This window comes from Notolabrus celidotus, chromosome 14 (assembly GCF_009762535.1).
Source record: "Notolabrus celidotus isolate fNotCel1 chromosome 14, fNotCel1.pri, whole genome shotgun sequence".
Taxonomy (NCBI): Eukaryota; Metazoa; Chordata; class Actinopteri; order Labriformes; family Labridae; genus Notolabrus; species Notolabrus celidotus.
This window is the reverse complement of record NC_048285.1, coordinates 4,347,332-4,365,432: the sequence shown is the minus strand read 5'-3', so window position 1 is coordinate 4,365,432 and position 18,101 is coordinate 4,347,332. Positions and strand designations below refer to the sequence as shown.

Below are 18,101 nucleotides of genomic sequence, written 5' to 3'. Positions count from 1 at the left end.
ACAAATGTTTACAAAGTGCTTTGACAAACAAAGCATGTTTCGACTAACAGCAAAGATTTCGAACGACAGGGAGGAGGAACTTTAACAATGCAAACAAAATGCAAGAGGTTAAAAGGAATACACATCAACTAAACAGAATGAAGTGGTGTGACAATAGACCAGTAAATCGTTGAGAGGTTTTTCAAGGATAAATAAAAATAAATAAAAATAAATAAATAAGTAAAAATGGATAAGTAAATAAAATCATTAAAAGGACAATAAAAGAGGTTTTCAGAATAAGAGGACTTTTCCAAAGCAAATGTTCTTTATGAGGGACAGATTTTTAAACATACTTCTCCCACATGTAAAAGACAAAATCTGCAATGAGATAAGATGAACTGCTTTGTCCATGAGGGGGCGCCAAAACCAAAAAACATGACTGTTCCTCAGTTTAAAGCTGGGGTTGGTAATCAGATTTAGATCCACTTTTTGTTATACTGGTTAAAATGATCTTTATGTCCTGATGGTAATCAATACATAATGTGTTCCTAAAAAAGAGGGAAAAGAGCTGCTATCTACAGCCGGAGTAAACCTGGAAAACACCAACATATCACCTTTTTTGGGTCCCAAAATTGTAAACCAATCAAATCCTGTCCTGCCGTTCTGCCCGCCTCCTGCTCGTACATTTCCCCGGCGTGCACTCCGAGTCCCCGTCCCTTGCCGCTGCTTCCTCTGACTCTATTGACTGCCCCTCTCGCTCGACCTCTGGCCTGTCTCCTCTGACCCGATGAGGTACTTTTCTCAGGACTGTAGTCCGGATCAGAGTCTAAAAAGCTCTCACCATGGGGCTCTGACAAGCAAAAGAATTAATGACATTTAGTAAGTCCTACAGAAAATGTATTGTAGCATCCGTCCTGACGCTGTAAGGATGACGAGCCGATTGGTAAACACGTTTAGTTTTAATAACCGGTCACTGTCAGCCGTGATCAGCCAACCAACAAAGGAACAATCAATGTTTGAATAAATGAAAAACTTCCCCCTGTTGTCTCCCCTCTCTCCCACTCGCACGCTACACCTCTCCTGATGCCTTCACTAACCGTCAACACTGTAGGAATTAAGAACATCTTCACTGAACACGTTTAACAAACAGTAGAGCTGTTACAGTATTATATATGTGTTATAACTTTTCTCCTGATATCGTGTCACCGGTACAACTGAATGATGCTAGCATGACAGTTGTGAGTACTAACAGCAGCCATGTTTGTTTATTTTTTACTTTCACTATGATAATGTTTTGGTGAGGACCGGTTTTGAATCAGTCACGATCATATGGTCAAAAGTCAGCGGCGCTCGTGCATGTGAGCGGGGGAGCGTCATTTTGGAGGAGCTCTGAAGGAGGCGGGGAGGAGGGGAGGAGGGGAGGAGGGAGGAGGGGAGGAGGGAGGAGGGGAGGAGGGGAGGAGGGGAGGAGTTAGACGGAGTCATGAGGAAATGCTACATTCAAATTCATGCTAGTTTTCTGAGACTACCAACCCCAGCTTTAAGTTATACTTGTCAAAGTTACAGGGCTTCTTGCTGACATGTTAAAGTTCCTTTGCTTGTTGAATAATATTAAATCTACAGAGAAACAAACTAATAGTATCAGTTTTAATATGTATTGAAGTTAAAATAAAATGTTAATTTCACAAAGTATTTTACTGTTTGAACAGCAGAATGTAACATTGTTTATAATTTGATAGTAATCTTTTCATAAACTGGTTTTTGTTCTTTTTCAGCTTAGATCTGAAGTTACTGATGAGAGTATTTATTCAGCAGCAGATCTTTGTGCAGCCCTTAAAGAGGTCAGAGAATATACTTACTGAAGGTATAATAAATAAACACATGGAGGCATAAAAAAGAAACAATTCACTGATGACTTTGAAAAAAATGGAGCTTTATTTAGGATCTTCCTGGGACCATCAAGACAACACAGGTGTTCAACCTGTAAATGAACAGAACATGTGAATGAGTCACTTTATGACAAGGTTTTATAATTAATTTATTACATAGGAATGATCATTAATTTATTAAAAGATAGTGGGCTCTTAAGAGGAGCAACTACAAAATGTGCCATGAGAACTTTAAAAACCCAAAAGTTGCAAAAAAAAGAAAGGACTTCTGACACCACTTTGAATTCTTCTTTTGAGTTGAGACATTTCCATCAGAAAATAACAACAAGGAACACAAATCATGTCAAGAAAATGCTACAATTAAGCAAGTGATCCACTCTCAGACTTACCTGCAACACAGGGGTAGGTGTACTGAGTCTCAGCCTTGTCATCTGGGAGGAAGAGGAAGAACAATCAGGAGGAGAAGAAGAAGAGAAACTGAACAAATCAAACACTGAAGTATTCTGTGTGTAGTTGTTGTGTAGTTGTTGTGTAGTTGTTGTGTAGTTGTTGTGTAGTTGTTGTGTTGCACATGCACACTCAGATTCACTGAGAATGGGTCGCGGCTGCTAACAACACCAAGAACTGCGCTTCATTCACTCCCGCTATCTCTTCAGCCTCAGCATATTTTACTTTAATATTCACGTTTTATTTTGATTATAATAATTATAGTAACGTCAAAGTAATATTAACAGACTTTATATTCTGCTGTTAGGAGTTTTTTATGAATCCTCCTGAAAAGCTGCTCTTCTCTGCAGCATTGGTAACAGAACATCTCATTCATTACTGATGATATGGGATGGTTTGTATCCAGGTGCATTAGAGACACCAGTTTGAATTTTAGGATCTTATATGAAACAAAAAGTGTGTAAGGTCTGAATGTGTGGTTTACTTGGCTGGTAGTAGTCGTAGATGTTGACCACAGCTGGCTTCAGGTTCTGCACTTGGATCTCCTGGATGAGCTCTAACTCGTGATTGATGGCTATGTCCTTCGGCAACTGGTGGAAGACAAACAGACGGTAATCAGTAACGTATCTGCACATCTTAGCTCCGTCTTTGTTCCTCCCCGTGATTCCTCTCACCTCATTAAGATACACCAAAACATGGTCTTTGTTCTGTTCAACACGATCCACCAGCAGGGCGCCTTTGAGCTGTGAGAAGAGCACAGTCAGCTGAGTCATCATCACCTTCATCATGACATCAGAGAACGCTCAGGTTTAAAGTTACTGTTAAAAAAAAGCTCACCTTCTTCAGAGACTCAGGGTTCGGGATAAATCCAGAGAGCATTTTGAGGTCCAGGATCACCATGTTCGTAGTCGGCTCCTCACCGTAGTATCTTCGGCATGACAATAAAATGAGTCACTTACAAGACCAAATCACTAGCTGGACCTTCTCCTGAACACCATCACTGTTATTACAAGTGCCTTTGTACAAGACTTAGTCCAGATCAATACATCTGAAAGATGAGAGTGGGGGGCCAGAGTTGAACCAGCCCTCCTAATTTAAACTCACAGGGTCTTGGTCTTCAGAGTAAGCTTGCGTCTGTTAGAAGTGCCTCCACAAAGGGCTTCAGGTTGGACCTCCACCCTGAGCTTGGTGCCATCAGTAGGAGTTGGGATGTTGTAGTGAAGAGAAATCTGGAAAACAGGTCAACGACAACAACATCAGAACTTCCTCTGCTGTGATTTAGACAGCAGCCAAACCTGGACCCCCTGAGACTCTAATCGTGGAAAGCTTTACAATGTTTCATTTAAACAAATCACATGTTAAACGTCAGAGCATCATTTGTACTTGTGAGTGTTTTACATGTTAAACATCCAAAGATCACATGCCCTGTTGACCTCTGGATACACCCCTGGAAAAAGAGCCTCAACATGTTCACTGACCTGAATGGAAGCACAGGAAGTTCCCTTCACCTCCAGGCTGTACTTTCCTGTTCCATCCTTCAGCAGCTCCTCCTGGTAGAGCAGCTTGTTGTCCTGGTTCACGTCAAACATCAGCTGACCGCTGGGAGACTGGACCGCCACTGTGCTTGAACCTTCTGGACTGAACACACGAGTGGAGTAGAGAGCCAGAGCCTGCAGAGCCACCACTGTGTCCTAAAACATGCAAACAGAGACAACATGACATGGGATCAGTATTATTTTATGGTGATTTATTGATTGTTTATTGACTGATCAACAGTAACTCTTGTTTGAGTGGTACCTGTGTGGAGGAGAAGCCTCCGTAATAGTTCTGCTGGGTGGTCAACCATCTGACGATGCCGGTGGCGTATCCCAGTTCTTCAGCAGAAGGAGAGACACTGAGTACGGACAGCAGCACATAAGAGCTGATCTCCACACACAGAGAGTAGGAGGTGTCTGTCGCTGACTGAGACCAGTGGAGGTAACCTCCTGAAATCAGACACAAACAGAAAGGCATGCACAAAGTGAGCTACAAAATTTTGGCTCCCCCTGTGGACAAAGCAGGCATTGCTCATTTTGTCCAGTACACTTGAAAGTGGTGTTTTCTAACTCTGAAATCTCTCCCTGCTTTATTTGAACGCTCTGATGTTTCACTCATCAGATATCTCCTCAGAGGAGCTTTAAGCTGATGACCCACCTGAGCGTATTGCTACTGTGTCAAGGTGCCTCAGGAGCTGGCCTCGGGTCTCCATGTCTCCAGCCAGGGTGAAGACGTACGCCATCAGTGCTGTGGCGTAGGTGTTGCTGAGGTCACCCAAGGACGCCTTGAGGCAGGACAGGCCGTTGCTCACCACAGGATTCTACAATCAGTCCAAAGACATGATTTAATCATCGGAATCATCTGAAAAGCTGCTGTAAATGTAGTTTTTGTCAGATTTTGAACGTGTGTTCAGACATATCTGAGACATATCCCATCTCTAAGATCTAGGACCTCTCACAAGTCAGTTTTGACTTTTGAAGACATACTCTAAGACTTTTTAAGGATCTGCAGGAAATCAAAGGATGTCTTGTTTTGTTATTACCAGACATCCTGCAGAGACACAAATCAATTCAGAATGAAAAAAACACACTTTCAAGAGTTTACTCACATCAACAGATGTGTTCATCTCCAGGAAGCCAGCGATGATGTACGCAGTGAGGGTCACTTCATCGGACACACCGCCCTGCAGAGAGACAGATATGTAACATCATTTGACCTCTATCCAGACTACAATTCCCTGTACATGTGGACATGGATGAAACAGGAGATGATGATGCATTTACATTAATACTGTGTCACATTGCATTCATCTTAAAAAACGGTCCCCTTATCTCATAATCACGAGGTAAGAATCATAAAATCATAAAAACAGACCCTTTAAGGATTTGATTCAAAGAGCTGACTTGTTTGTGACTGACATACCACTAACTCAGTCCTTGTTTTTCTATGTGTGCTGTTTCTGCTCACCTTCATTCTGTTGTTGAAGAGTTTTCCCGACTTTTCAAAACAGCCTTGTTCCCGCTGCCTGCTCTCCAGCCAGGTCTTTGACTCTTGAATCTTTACTGGGTCAATGAAGACGAAGGACTGTGCTTTGGCCAGGGATCTCACCACGAAGGCTGTCAGCCTGAGGACAACAAACAAATCATAACATAACACGCTTCGATCACACCAAACGTGTGTAGACACAAGTTCTGGTCGGACCAGCGGAGGTTAATTCATCTGGAAAATACAGGACAACTTGATTGTATCTGTGTGTAGTTTCCCCAAACTCTATGACACTTCCTGCTTTGTATGGGAACAGGATAAACAGGAGCTCCTCTGGAGGAAAGTGAGTGAGCGGGAAAGACTCAAAACCTTTGTCTGTCACTTAGCACTGCCCTAAATAGCATGACTGTCTTCACGAGTGGCGTTTGAAGGGAACCCCTCCCCTCTTACAAGATTGCATCTTTGGGTACTGGTGAACTCAGCAAGTTATTCATGTACATTTGCCGCCTCCTCCATGTCAACAGATGGGACATGGGTCAAACTTTCAAATCACAATACACATCAAATATATTTCTCTCAAACACAGTTTCTATCATTATCGTTAGTTTTTATCACGCTGATTTATGTCTCTGTGTTACTTTTTCTGAGAAGCTTATGGCTGATACACATTACAGGATTCTTGAAACCTTCACACATTTCGAGACCACACACTTGATGATAACAACTTGATGATCGCACAAGATCTCTCTCTTCTGATCTTATAGTGTGTAGGGTGCACTACGGAGCACACCACACTAACAACAGGAACAGGAAGAAGCAATGATGATTGTTTTCGGCCTCTTACTTTCCGAAAACACACACAAAAAAGAAAATGATCATGGGTTAGGGTAAGATAGTTTATATCAGGTTTTTGTTTGTTTTTACTTCCTCTTCCGTCAGTCAGCTGAGTCAGCTCGCGTCTTGATTGGCTTTTGCTCAGGTACACGTGACATTACACACTGTGCATGCTCAGCTCCTCTCGGAGCGTCACACACTACAGGATTTCTAGTCGCAAGTATTAAACATGTTCATTATTTACGATCTCTCCTTCTGAGGCCTTCTGAAAAGCTCTGACCGGACAAAATCACTCTGAACACACCCCACACCCACGATGTTGTTTGCAAACATTCAACAATCGGGCCTTTGCTGGCTTTGATCGTAAAGGGGAGATCAGGACTGAAAATCTAATCCTGTAGTGTGTACCCGCCATTAGATATAATTTGTGATTTGATGCTTTAAAAGGCAGCATGATTGACAGGCATGTTGACAAATGAGGCTCCTGTGGCGCTCTGTGCCGGAGTAGAGGAGTAACGAACACTAACACAAGAGTCATTGAACTTTCTATAACTGTGTCTGCTTCAAACCAACATCAGAATGTGTTCTACTGTGGACTGTACCGACCTGAGGGATCACTGAACTGCCCCTCTGAACTTATTTAACCAGGGATTACATAAGTAGTCACATCCCGGGTATCAGGACAGTCAGCACAAAATACAAAGCTGGTACAATGCATGCAAGCGAATGAGCATATCCTGTCTGCAAATTCAGACAAAGAAAGAAAGGTTGATTGTGATGCATGATGGATTAATGTGTGGATATGACTCAGACATGTTCTCACCAGGTGTTCCCCGATCCCGTTCCAAACGTGCTGTAAGCACCTCCAGCATGTTTGTAGTTCAGCTGTCTCTGGTAGCCTGTGGAACAAGAATAGATGTTATCGTCATAATTTGGTTGAAGTTTTGATGCTTGTTTATTCTTCTCATGTAAAAACTGAAAATAAAAATTTGTTAAAAAGGCACCAAAGTGAGGTACAGTGAGGGAGGAGCTCAAATAAAAACAGTTGCAGGTTAATCTTGAATGGTGGAGAGAGACACACACCACTGGTCAGGAAGTTAGCCGACTTTTCCATGATTTTGGGGGTCAGTTGCTGGGTGTTTTTCAGGTATTGGAGGATGTAGATGTTGGGGGCCAGGAGCGCCATGTTCTGTTCGCCACATCCGTACGGCATCTGCAGCAGCCCGTCCAGGTTCTTCAGAGCTCGGCCCAGGATGTCACCTGCACAGGAACGATATCTCATTTAGACTGTGTGTGGGAAACACTGGTGGAGCATCCTCAGCTGCTGAATCTGCACCTGCTGCTCACACTTCTTTACACCGCTATTGAGCTACAAGAGAAGTCAAGGGAACATGGCGCCCTCTGCTGTTTAGAGAGGGAATCAATATTCACATTACATCTCAATGAATTAACTTGGCCCTTTTTTGTGCTGATTCTCACTGAGGTAGTTAGTTACATCAGTTACATTCCAAGTTGACAAGAGGGGCTATTAGGAACCGTCAGTTTACCCAGGACTGAAACAAAAGCGCGAGCAGATCCATCAATCACGTTAGCAGGAAGCTGTATGTTTATTTCCTCCGTCAAAGCCTCATCTGTAAACAGAGAACGAATCACAGAGAGGGATTAAAGCAGAGCTCGGGACTAAAACAAAGATGTTAAATCCACATTGAGACGATAAGATTGGGATGTTGATGGCATCTTTTGCATGAACCACACTGACCTTTAGGACAGAGCAGCCAGTTGTGGGTCTTTGTCACCTCAGTTCCTTCAGCCTGAGGGCGATAGACGATATATCGGTCTTAAAATGCTGTCTTTTCATCAGAATCAGAATCAGAATCAGAATCAGAATCAGCTTTATTGGCCAGGTATGCTTGAACACACAAGGAATTTGACTTTAGTAAACTGTGCTCTCTTTGTATAGGGCATAAGAATAAGACCTACAAATAAAAATAATAACAATAACATCAGCTATAAATACAAAAGAACAACAAATAGGCATGACTAATATGTACAGGCTAAAATAATATGATAAAGTGCAGTGTGATCATGTTAGTGGATGACGTTAAGTACCTTAAGGTTTATCCTCTATTCAGAAATTGGGGAGGCATAAGAAGATTATTTGATTTCCCATTAATGTTGCCTTTTTTTTTAGAGTATTTGCTAATGTTAGCTCTGTTAGCAAAACAAAACAAACTGATTATTTGTTGTCATTTGTGCAATTGCCATAGTAATCAACCACAAATATTCAGGTCCCTAAGGACTTGAACGCCCTTATGTTATTGTCAAAAACAAGCCAAGTACGACTTGCTAGCTAACGCTGGCAAACAAGCGTAGAGGACTATTTTGCCTCCAGCTAAGCCCTGCCCACCGGAAAAAGAATAGGTAGAGGGATCAGCATCACTTTTAGGGAGCTGTCATGTCATCCATCTACAAACATAAATACTAATTTAAAGGTACCAACCTTCACTATGAGAGATTTTGTGACCTTGTCGATACGACCTCTCTCTGGGACCTTCACGATCTCATTGTTGCAGGAAACGTCAGAAGTCACAGCCTCAGCGGTCATAGTCACGTTTACATCCCCTATAAGAAGATAAACAAACAAACACAGTGTAAATCTTTAAGTCACATTGTTGGTTTTCAGTTTATCAATGGTGGGGATAAAAACCTGAGCCTCACCTAAGGCTGCGGGGGCCATGATCCAGCTGAGGGTCTTGCGCTCGTTGCCACACAAACAGGATGTGTACTGGTCACCAGAGAGAGGGGTGAGGGTGTAATCCAAGGAGGGAGTTGGAGTCACAGTGACCTGTTCAAAAGACACAAGTACTATTATATGATATTCAAAATGCAAACCTGGAATCCATGTAGAAAATATTAAAGAAGGCTTTTTAAAATAACACTGATCAGGTTTTGACTTGAAACAATTTGCGCACCTGTGTAGCTCAGTCTAGGTTTGTCTTCGCCATCCTGCTAGCTACCAGTACAGTGGCTTTGATACCTGTGAGGTATGAACCTTGTGGCCGTGAACAAATCCGCGGGTGTCATGCTGCCCAACTCTGCAGGTCACTTGTCTTAAAACTGAGGAGTCTCTCTAATCAAACCAGAACTCCACAAGGTTTATTTACTTCATAGTGTGCCTCCATTATCTTTAAACTCTTGATTACAACCTAATGAGGGAGAAAAGGTAGAACTAGACCGACTCCTTGATTCGCCATCTTCTTGGTAAAATACCATGACTCCATAAAATACCTCTCTGCCCTTTAAACTGATAAATTGATCGCACCAGTTTAAAGACGCTGCACGCTTTTTAGCTGGAAATAAAGGTATCAGAAGTTCATCATGGAGTGTACACTCACCATGATGCAGCTGGACAGGTAGTTGAAGACAGTTGCCTTCAGCTCAAAGTTCTCCCCTCGGATGATGGAGTACGGCAGGCTGAGCTCCAGGAAGAAGGGCTGGAAGACGGTGAGCTCTTTACGAGGAGCCAAGCCGAAACCTTGAGTGGACAAACAGAAAGCCTCCGTCTCCCAGGTGGTGATGGTGTCAGGGACGGTAAGGGGCATGTCTTTGGTTCCAGACGCTCTGAATCAGAAGAAACACAGAAAAACACAGGCCTGAGTCAACAACTGAACCAGTTTACAGAGCTGGAAAATTCAACAGTTAGTGAAAAAATACTGAAGTAGATGTAATATCTGGAATAATGATCATACAGTCATGTAAAAAAGGTAGAAGATTTTTGATGAGGTTTGCTGTTGTGGGATAGATCTTACCCAACTTCCATCAGGTCCCATATCCAAGTCTCAGGGAAAAAACTGCGGACTGTCTCTACAATTGCGGACTCCATACTCATGCCTCCAGATCCCCCGCCAGAACCACCTACGCCCATTCTGGCCATTGTAGGAACTGAGTCATAATAAACTCCAGGATAACCTTTAAAGATACCCAAACATATTTTATGAGAACATGAGGAGACTCTTCCTCAAATTTTGCAAAAGAAAACCGGAAACAACACCAAGAAATATGGATGCATGACGTGTACCAGTCTGTACATTTTTATTATCTGATAAAACATTTTTAGTGGCAAAAACAACCAAGAAAAGTAGCTTTTATTTCCTAATTAACAAGCCTTGTCATTCAGTGAGTGTGTGTGGCTGCGTGGTATGCATGGAAGAACAAGAACAGCGGCAACGCGCTGAAGAGAGACTAAAAATGGCGTCACCGGTTTGGATGTTTTTCACTCAGAGGAGGAGAGTATTACTGCAAATTGTAAACTGCAAGTATTCAGAGGGAAGGAAAACAATCCCTCGTCATGGGGAAGTTAATGTTAGAAAGTATTGTCATGATTAATTTGAGAAAAGCTCACCACCATAGTTTCTGTGGTATTCCTCTCCTCTGTACGTGAGGCACGAAGGCGTTCGAATAAACAAATTGGTTACCATCTTCAGCCCTACATCCTGGATAAACAACACAAAAGGAGTTCACTTAAATGTTTTTAAACACAACAACAAAACTTGAACATTGGAAACAATGTGTAATAAATTACCTGGAAAACGTTAAAAGCGTCGTCTGTGGCGCGGCGTATGGGGTATCGAAGAATAGACCTTTTTGATCTGACTTGAACGCAGTCTTGAGCATCTTCAGCTGCGTATGGAATATAAGTTGATTTTCTGACAGGCAACAGATTGAAAATCTGGAAAGGAGGGAACGGTTAGAAATGTGAGACAGCTAAAATGAGTTTCGGTCAGGAGAAACATCAGCCTGTCTCGTTGATAAGAGTCTCCAGAGTAGTTCAGGCTTTCAGTCACTTTAAGAGAGCAGCGGTTTTGAGTTAGGATGAAGAAGTGATGTCCCTTCAATAGCAGTATTTTAATACCAGAACCACCTCTCAAACACGTGGGAGACGAGCTTCAACCAAAAAGAACCTTCAGTGTTGAAAAAATTAAACCAATGTGAAACTGCAAAAAACTGCAGCTCCTTAAGTGTCCACTTGAGGCTGTTCCCAAAAGCCCTGTACTTTCCTTCCCTTATAGAAGAACAGGTTTAGTTCTGTTTTTTCCTACTTGAACCTGAACACCACTTCATCTTAAACCTGTGTCATGCAGTATGTTTAATAATTAATGAGTGTTCCAGAGAGCGGCAAATCTGAGCAGATCAAAAATGGATTAACAGATATAATAACAGATTCTATCATGTATACATTTGGGGCTCAAGCTGCCAATATCACCAACTCTTCCAGCAGACTCTGGCTACCTATGTTGCTTGTTCCTAAAAGAGGATTAGAAGGCACTTGATGGATTGCAGCTTTTACCTTTTCTGCGTCCAGAGTTTTCCCCGGCTCCTTGATGAGGACGCTCTGGTCCACAGCGCTCAGACCACACAGAGAGTCAGGATTGGCGGTCACCTGCAGGGTGTTTTCCTCACCTGGGACAGCTGAGGACGGAGAAAACTCCAGAGACACCTAACACAAAGATAAATTCAGTTTTTAATGTGACTCAACTGTGTATTGCACTTCAACTTCTATATCCCCTACATTCACCTACATTCGCCTACAAACTGACCTTGTGACTGAAGCATTTCTCTGTAGTGAATTCAGCACTGTGGGCGATCACCGTCTCACTGGGGAGGATGGCGTAAGCCACCACCTGGATGTCCGGGGCTATCTCTGGAGACACTTTATACAAGAAGGATATCTTGCCCTCGGTCACTGAAACAGAGAACCAGTATTAATAATCTAGGATGATCAGTTGGTGATTACTGGAGAGGAAAATTAATTTGTGTGTGCACTCATTCATGCCATCCTTGGATGAGTCAGTGTCCCAGTTTGGGTCACTCAAGTCACTGGGAAAGAGTTTCTCTCATGTATATAGAGACACTGATTTCAGGAACAACTTGTAGTGGCGTCTTAGTTTTTCTGGAGCTTTAAATCCAAGCTTACCCACAATAAATTCAAACTAATAGGGATGTTCTGACACGAGTAATTTTGAAGTAGTTTAAATGGAAATTCAAACACGCCCTCCACCAGCCTTCAGTCCGCCGTGCAGGCATCACACTCCGTCAACGCGAGGGTTTAGTCCTTGAAGGGCCCAGGTTTGATTCCAACCTGTGGCCGTTTGCCCCATGTGGCTACCTCCCCCTACGTCCTGCAATATAACGTGAGCCTATCCTCTCAACACAGGCATTAAACCCCCAAATAAACAATAAAAAAACAGAAATGCAAACCACCCCACACTTCAAGATGCCATCCGTCATCTGCATTTGTTTCCATCCAGGTAGTAGAGCATCAAGTCATCAAAGTTTACAGGACTTAAATGACAACATTTTGAATTTTAGATCAGAACTGGCATTTTAGTTTCTTACTCTAACGTGCATGAGACCCTGTAGTGCACGGTACAAGGACTGCAGTGGCTTCAAACCAAAGTTCAGTTGATGTTTGCAGAGTGAAAAACCTCTGGGCCAACTGGGAACTGAATACATCAGATATAAACCCTGCCTCCCTCATTTAAACAAAATAATATTAAACCTGGGAGGTAAGACAAACACGTTCATACTGAGCCCACATGGTTAGAAATTCATTCCTGAATTTGTGATTATATTCAGCCTTTTCCTACCTGGTTTATCTTGGACTTCAATCTGTTGAGATCCCTGCGTCACGATGGCTCCTCTGGATAAGACCTACAGAGTTTAAAAGACACAAATCGAAATGCACCTTGTTCTCTTCAACAGCAGATTACAAACTGCCTCTCTTACTTAGTTTGTCGGACTATTCACTCACCAGATACATCACATCCGCAGTGCCCTGAGCTTCCCCGACTATGAAAACCTTAATGTGGAAGTCTTCCTCTGTGCCGCAGGCGAGCGTTATATCCTTCTTCTGCACCTCCAGGGAGCTGATCGTTTTCGTATCTTGAGTTAAAGTTTGGATCTGCGACACTGTGTGCTCTCCTCTTTGATGGTACGGAGTCCGATGCCCGTCATACCTAAGCTCAGGTTTGCTAGTTGCCTAGATTGGGGAGTAACAATTTAGAAGATTAGACTGACCTGCTGGGCTAGAATCAAGCTCTTAGGAAAAAGAAGACACGTTGAAAGGGGATCAGAAACTTTTTAAGGTCAATAAAAGCTGGCTGCATGTTAGTAATTGTTAGGACTTGACCATTTGTTTTGCATTGATGGGTGAAAAGATGGACTTCACTGACTAAGAAACAGCACCATGTTCTCAGAGGGAATAAACCCAAATTAACAAATACATGGTAATTAAGTCTAAACACAAGAAGAAAGAAATAAAACAGCCTAAGTGTCAGTAAGTGGAGTCTCTGTACTCACCGTGAGCTGGATGTCATTTTTAAACCCGGCTGTGCTAATCGAGAAAGCCGCGATGCCCTCGCTGTTAGTTGTGAGATTCTGCAGCAGACGTGCCGACCACCTCTCGCCCTCGAACAGGTGCACCGGCATGTTAGGGATGGGTGTTTCATCGTGGCGAACTGCTTTGATCTGTGAACAGCACATAGATTTAAGACTGAGTACCAACCATAGGGTACCAACGTGCAAAGACAGTGAGGATGAAGTGCGGAGCCTTCACACTTACTTTTCCCTCCACGTTGGATCCCTCATTGTAAACCTTGGGTGTGTCCTCAAAGATAAACTTTCCAATAACATAATCGATCTCCAACCTCTTCTGGTTTTGGTGTGAAATACCTGCATGAGAAGACACTGTGTTAGAAACCTGTGTGAACCATGGCAGATTGAATAAATGATATTATTATTACCCAGCTGTGCTAAATACTTCATTCTGATTCTCAACGACAAAGACAACCTCATCAATCTGCATCTTTACATCAATGTTTTTGAGTCGACTTGATTATGTCTCTTCTTGGTACCTGGGTAATTAAAGAGTGTTATGAGCAGTCAGGGTGAGACGATGGCTCGCTCACCCTGTTTGGTTTCTGATCTGCACAGCCGCCAGTTATATTCTACAGATATAAGGTGAAGACTTGCCTGTTCCCTCCTCCTCCACACTGGCCTTCAGCTGCAGAGAGTCTCGCAGCACCTTCTGGTCGATTTTTGTGAACGTGGACAACTCGATGACAAAATTTGCACAGCCTGTCTTATCCGCCTGGAAAGTTCAATGAAATGAGTTCAGGTACATTTTTCACAAAACACATGTTTCAGAGAAAAATCAATCTGTTGGGTTTGATGAAACCTGTGAAGCAGCTGTACCTGTTGTATCTCTGTGAAGGACGGGGCAACTATCTCAGGGGTGCCGTTTGGATTATCAGGGGTTGCTTCAAAAGTCCTGATGAAATAGCGACTCAAAGGTCGAAGCATCTCAATTTTAACATCCCCCGGCACAGGCTGCCCGTATGTATACCTAACGAGATAGAGGGATTGAACAGGTCAGTTTCCACACTAAACTGTAACTACTCAGTTCAATTCAAGAGTGGACACACACAAAAAAAAAGAAATTAAGAACAGTACATTAAAAAAAATATACTGAAACTAAGCAGACTGATAGATACAGTCAATAAAACAATAAAGAGATCAGTTAAAATGGCCCATTTAATTAAAAGAGTAAAAAGTCTGTGAAGAAATAAAAAATCTAAAGAGCATTTAGTAAATTGATTACACTTGGGGTGAATTATTTTATGTGTTAAATCATAGGCTGTATAATTAATGGACGTAGTATCTGTGATGTCACCCATCTGTTCCTGAGCGCTTTTTTGAAGCGAATTGTCGTGGTAGCCATATTGGAAATGCTAAACTCAACCAAACTTAGTGAGGTAAAGAGGCAGGGTTTGAGCTTCTGAGCCAACAGCTATGTGTTCCCGCCTGTCAGTCAAGTCAGTCATGTCAGTCATGTCCTTATTTGGGCAAAACTCTTAATATCTTCTGATCTGTCGTGTTAGAAAAAAATTCACCCCCCGTACAGTGTGTGCCGATAGAGAAATTAGCGACGTAGACCCAAGTCGTCTTTTGAACCAGGCTGTAAACATGTTTATTTCTGCTGTAAAGATCGTCTTCTTTGAATGGGTGTGTATGTGGTTTCCGGTGTTTCTGCAGCCAGCCTCAAGTGGACGCTCGATGAACTGCAGTTTATAACACTTCCGCATGGGTTCATATTTTGAGACCGGAGGTTACCGCTTGGCTTCAACAGATTTAACCAAGACAACCTCTAACACGTTTGGCTGAAAGTCCCAAATTAACACGGTCACGCTTTAAACCAGAACACCGGTCAATGAGCGCTTCCCCTCTCAGCAGAGCAGTGAAGGTACTTATATCCTAGTAAACCTGTACACATCTACTTTTACAACACAGAAAATCCACAGGAATCATTGAAGAATTAGCAGAACTAAGAAGTAAGGAGTAAGAGTTTGACTTACTTTGCACATATTTTAACTTTGATGTCCTCCTGCCCGATGCTAACTGTGTCAGAGGTCTCTACTTTCACTTCAAATCTTGGCAGAACTGCAGACAAAATATTATATGTTAGTTCTGTTGCTTCTTTACAAACACATTAAAAAATATATATAGTAAGACTGACAGTAGCTTACCGTATTTCTCCACCTTAAAATGGTGATGCAGTTTTTGTTCACCGATCTGCACGATGACGTTGTAGGTTCCTTCACGGGCCTCAGAGTTCAATGAGTAAGAAAGCTGCAGTATTTTGCCATCGGAGCTTTGCATCGACCACTGTGCGACTCTGTTACTCACAGGATCCTGTGTTTATTACAAAAGTGTGACATTAATGTGAAACTGTTCTCTCTCTAAATGCTCGGCCACATGTTTGGAATAACTTTGCACTTTTTGTTATGAACTTTGAATTTGCACAAGAAAATAAATGGTGTGTGTTGTCTTACCTCAATTTCAATGATATTGTACTGTTGAAAAAAGAATACAAGAGATGTGTTAAAGGACATTTTGGTTATACATCATAATTATCAGTTTCTTTATGAGTCCTGATTTTACATTTTTTAAAAGGGACTTTTCATTTGTGTTGATTTTGGCGCTCCCTGTGGACAAAGTGGTTCATCTTTTGTCTTTGCTGATTTATTTCTGTTCATACTTTGTGTTTATTAACTTAAAACTCTCTAGACATTAACAATAGCTTCACGAAAATAGCCAATCTTCATGTTGATAGTCTTGTTTGCTTTTGCAGGTCTTAAAGATACATAAATATTAATTTCAGAAATCAAATACTGGATTATCCCAGCGCGGCTTAGTTGTTTCCTGGACAGTCAACTTACCAACGACCTTGCTGTCACAACACATTGAATTAGACCCAGAACGTTTCCAATAACCAAGAGGTCGAATCAAAGGAGACTGTGTTTAAATACTCACCAAGGGATTGGCGGGTCTCAACTTGCTGTCCAGGGAGATGACTCTGAAGTTCACTGAGAAATATACGAAGAAGTTATTGCACCTTTTAAAGTTCACCCATTAGATAGTTTTTTTTTTAAAGCGCAGTGACAACGAAATTAACTTTTAGGGGTATATGTCTCATCCTGCTGTCTTTTGAAATTCAAAATGTGTCGTTTGTTTTAAATATTTGCTGTTCCCCCAGCCTGCTATCCGTCCTCTGATCTGACACCGAGCCCCTCACATCAGCTTCAGGCATTAAAAATGACAATGCACACATTTTCAATTCTGTTGCTGATGGTCTTGTTTGCTTTTGTAGGTCATACAGAGGCATCAGTATCTGTTTCACAACCAGTTAAAATCTCCTCACAGGAGCTTCAATCAACCAAAATCAGCTCTTTCGCAAAACAAACCTCCAAAGTAGTTGATTATTGAAAACACGTGACAGAAACACAGCCCATATCTCGAATACCATTAACATCATCACAGATAAGCTAATCAGGGTTACCTGTTTGTCCTGGAAGGTAGATTGGTTTATCTGTTTGGACGAATGTGCTTGGTTGGTAGGTTTTGAACATGACTTTTCGGACTTCTTTTGAGTAAAATGTTTGTCCCCGAACTTCCACCTCCAACTGCCGTACCTGATCCTGCACCAAAGGAGCCTGTGAGAGAAAGATACATGCAACATGAAACCCATTAGTATCAAGTTGTAGACTCATCCGTCTATCTGTAAGATTAATTATAAGAAAACACGTAAAGTGAATCAGCTGACCTGAAACGTAATGCAGGTGTGAAACTCCTTATTGGACGTCTTCTCCAATAGAGTCATGTTTTGCTCTTTGGACCTTAAAGTGACGGTCATGGCCAGAGTCTCGTTGGGCTTCAGAAGAGTTGCACAGAAAGGCGCTTCAGCTCCGGCTTCGATGACCGCAGGAATGGCTACCATGTACTGCCTACACACGTACAAATACACACTAAATATTCAGACAGAAACTGAAGCTACGAAACATTCAGGAGTAGTTTAAGCTTCACATGTTTCATATGAGTATGGTTGATGCTCGTTTTGAAATATCACAAGTGAACTTACGGCCCTGCCACGGCTTGATCCACGCACATCCAACTCAAGCAGACAAACAGTGTCCATGTCCACATCTGAACCCCAGGACGACCCATGGCTGACTGTGATCAGCCACAGAGACGGCCTGTGTTAAATAATCTCGGCCACAAATCAATACACCTTTTACCCATATCACACAAACCCACTCATCCATTCTGGGTAGCCTTTAAGTCAATCATTTACCGTAAAGACAAAGTCCTCAGTGAGTGGAAGACCAACCCTAATTTTGGGACATGCCAATCCATCTGACGAGTGAGGAGCAGCTGATCAGGCCATGATCGCTCCCCATGTTCCCCGCACACTGTACTGCAAACCGGCCCACCTCCAAATCTAGGTCAAAATCATAAAGTTAAAGTCTTCATTACATTAAAATTTTTGTTGCACTTTCAGTCCCCCCCAGAAGTCTGTTGATCATTTTCTGGTGT

General features: G+C 42.3%; 1 protein-coding gene across 1 annotated transcript; it reads right to left on the bottom strand.

Moving 5' to 3' along the window:
- Window positions 1-1,891: 1,891 nt before the first annotated feature.
- LOC117825396 (alpha-2-macroglobulin-like protein 1) lies at window positions 1,892-17,930 on the bottom strand. The gene is made up of 36 exons (XM_034701228.1): window positions 17,647-17,930; window positions 17,332-17,512; window positions 17,068-17,221; window positions 16,542-16,594; window positions 16,061-16,081; window positions 15,755-15,920; window positions 15,584-15,668; window positions 14,424-14,574; window positions 14,202-14,319; window positions 13,792-13,901; window positions 13,530-13,697; window positions 12,982-13,209; window positions 12,818-12,881; window positions 11,768-11,913; window positions 11,518-11,667; window positions 10,753-10,899; window positions 10,573-10,663; window positions 9,980-10,139; window positions 9,566-9,791; window positions 8,889-9,015; window positions 8,671-8,792; window positions 7,930-7,981; window positions 7,718-7,801; window positions 7,254-7,430; window positions 6,994-7,069; window positions 5,319-5,475; window positions 4,960-5,034; window positions 4,509-4,671; window positions 4,113-4,300; window positions 3,794-4,006; window positions 3,420-3,544; window positions 3,153-3,243; window positions 2,990-3,058; window positions 2,800-2,905; window positions 2,258-2,299; window positions 1,892-1,960 (listed from the first exon to the last, which is right to left on the bottom strand). The coding sequence occupies exons 1-36, from the start codon at window positions 17,730-17,732 to the stop codon at window positions 1,956-1,958; spliced, it is 4,377 nt and encodes a 1,458-aa protein (XP_034557119.1). The 5' UTR covers window positions 17,733-17,930; the 3' UTR covers window positions 1,892-1,955.
- Window positions 17,931-18,101: the final 171 nt, after the last annotated feature.

Bases quoted from the DNA above. Each gene is read 5' to 3' on its own strand.
- LOC117825396 (XM_034701228.1), bottom strand. From the start codon at position 17,732: ATGGGTCGTCCTGGGGTTCAGATGTGGACATGGACACTGTTTGTCTGC. The intron at 11,668-11,767 runs GTCAGTTTGTAG...TCTTTGTGTTAG, and splicing joins AGAAATGCTTCAGTCACAAG to GTGTCTCTGGAGTTTTCTCC. The intron at 8,793-8,888 runs GTGAGGCTCAGG...ATCTTCTTATAG, and splicing joins CATGGCCCCCGCAGCCTTAG to GGGATGTAAACGTGACTATG.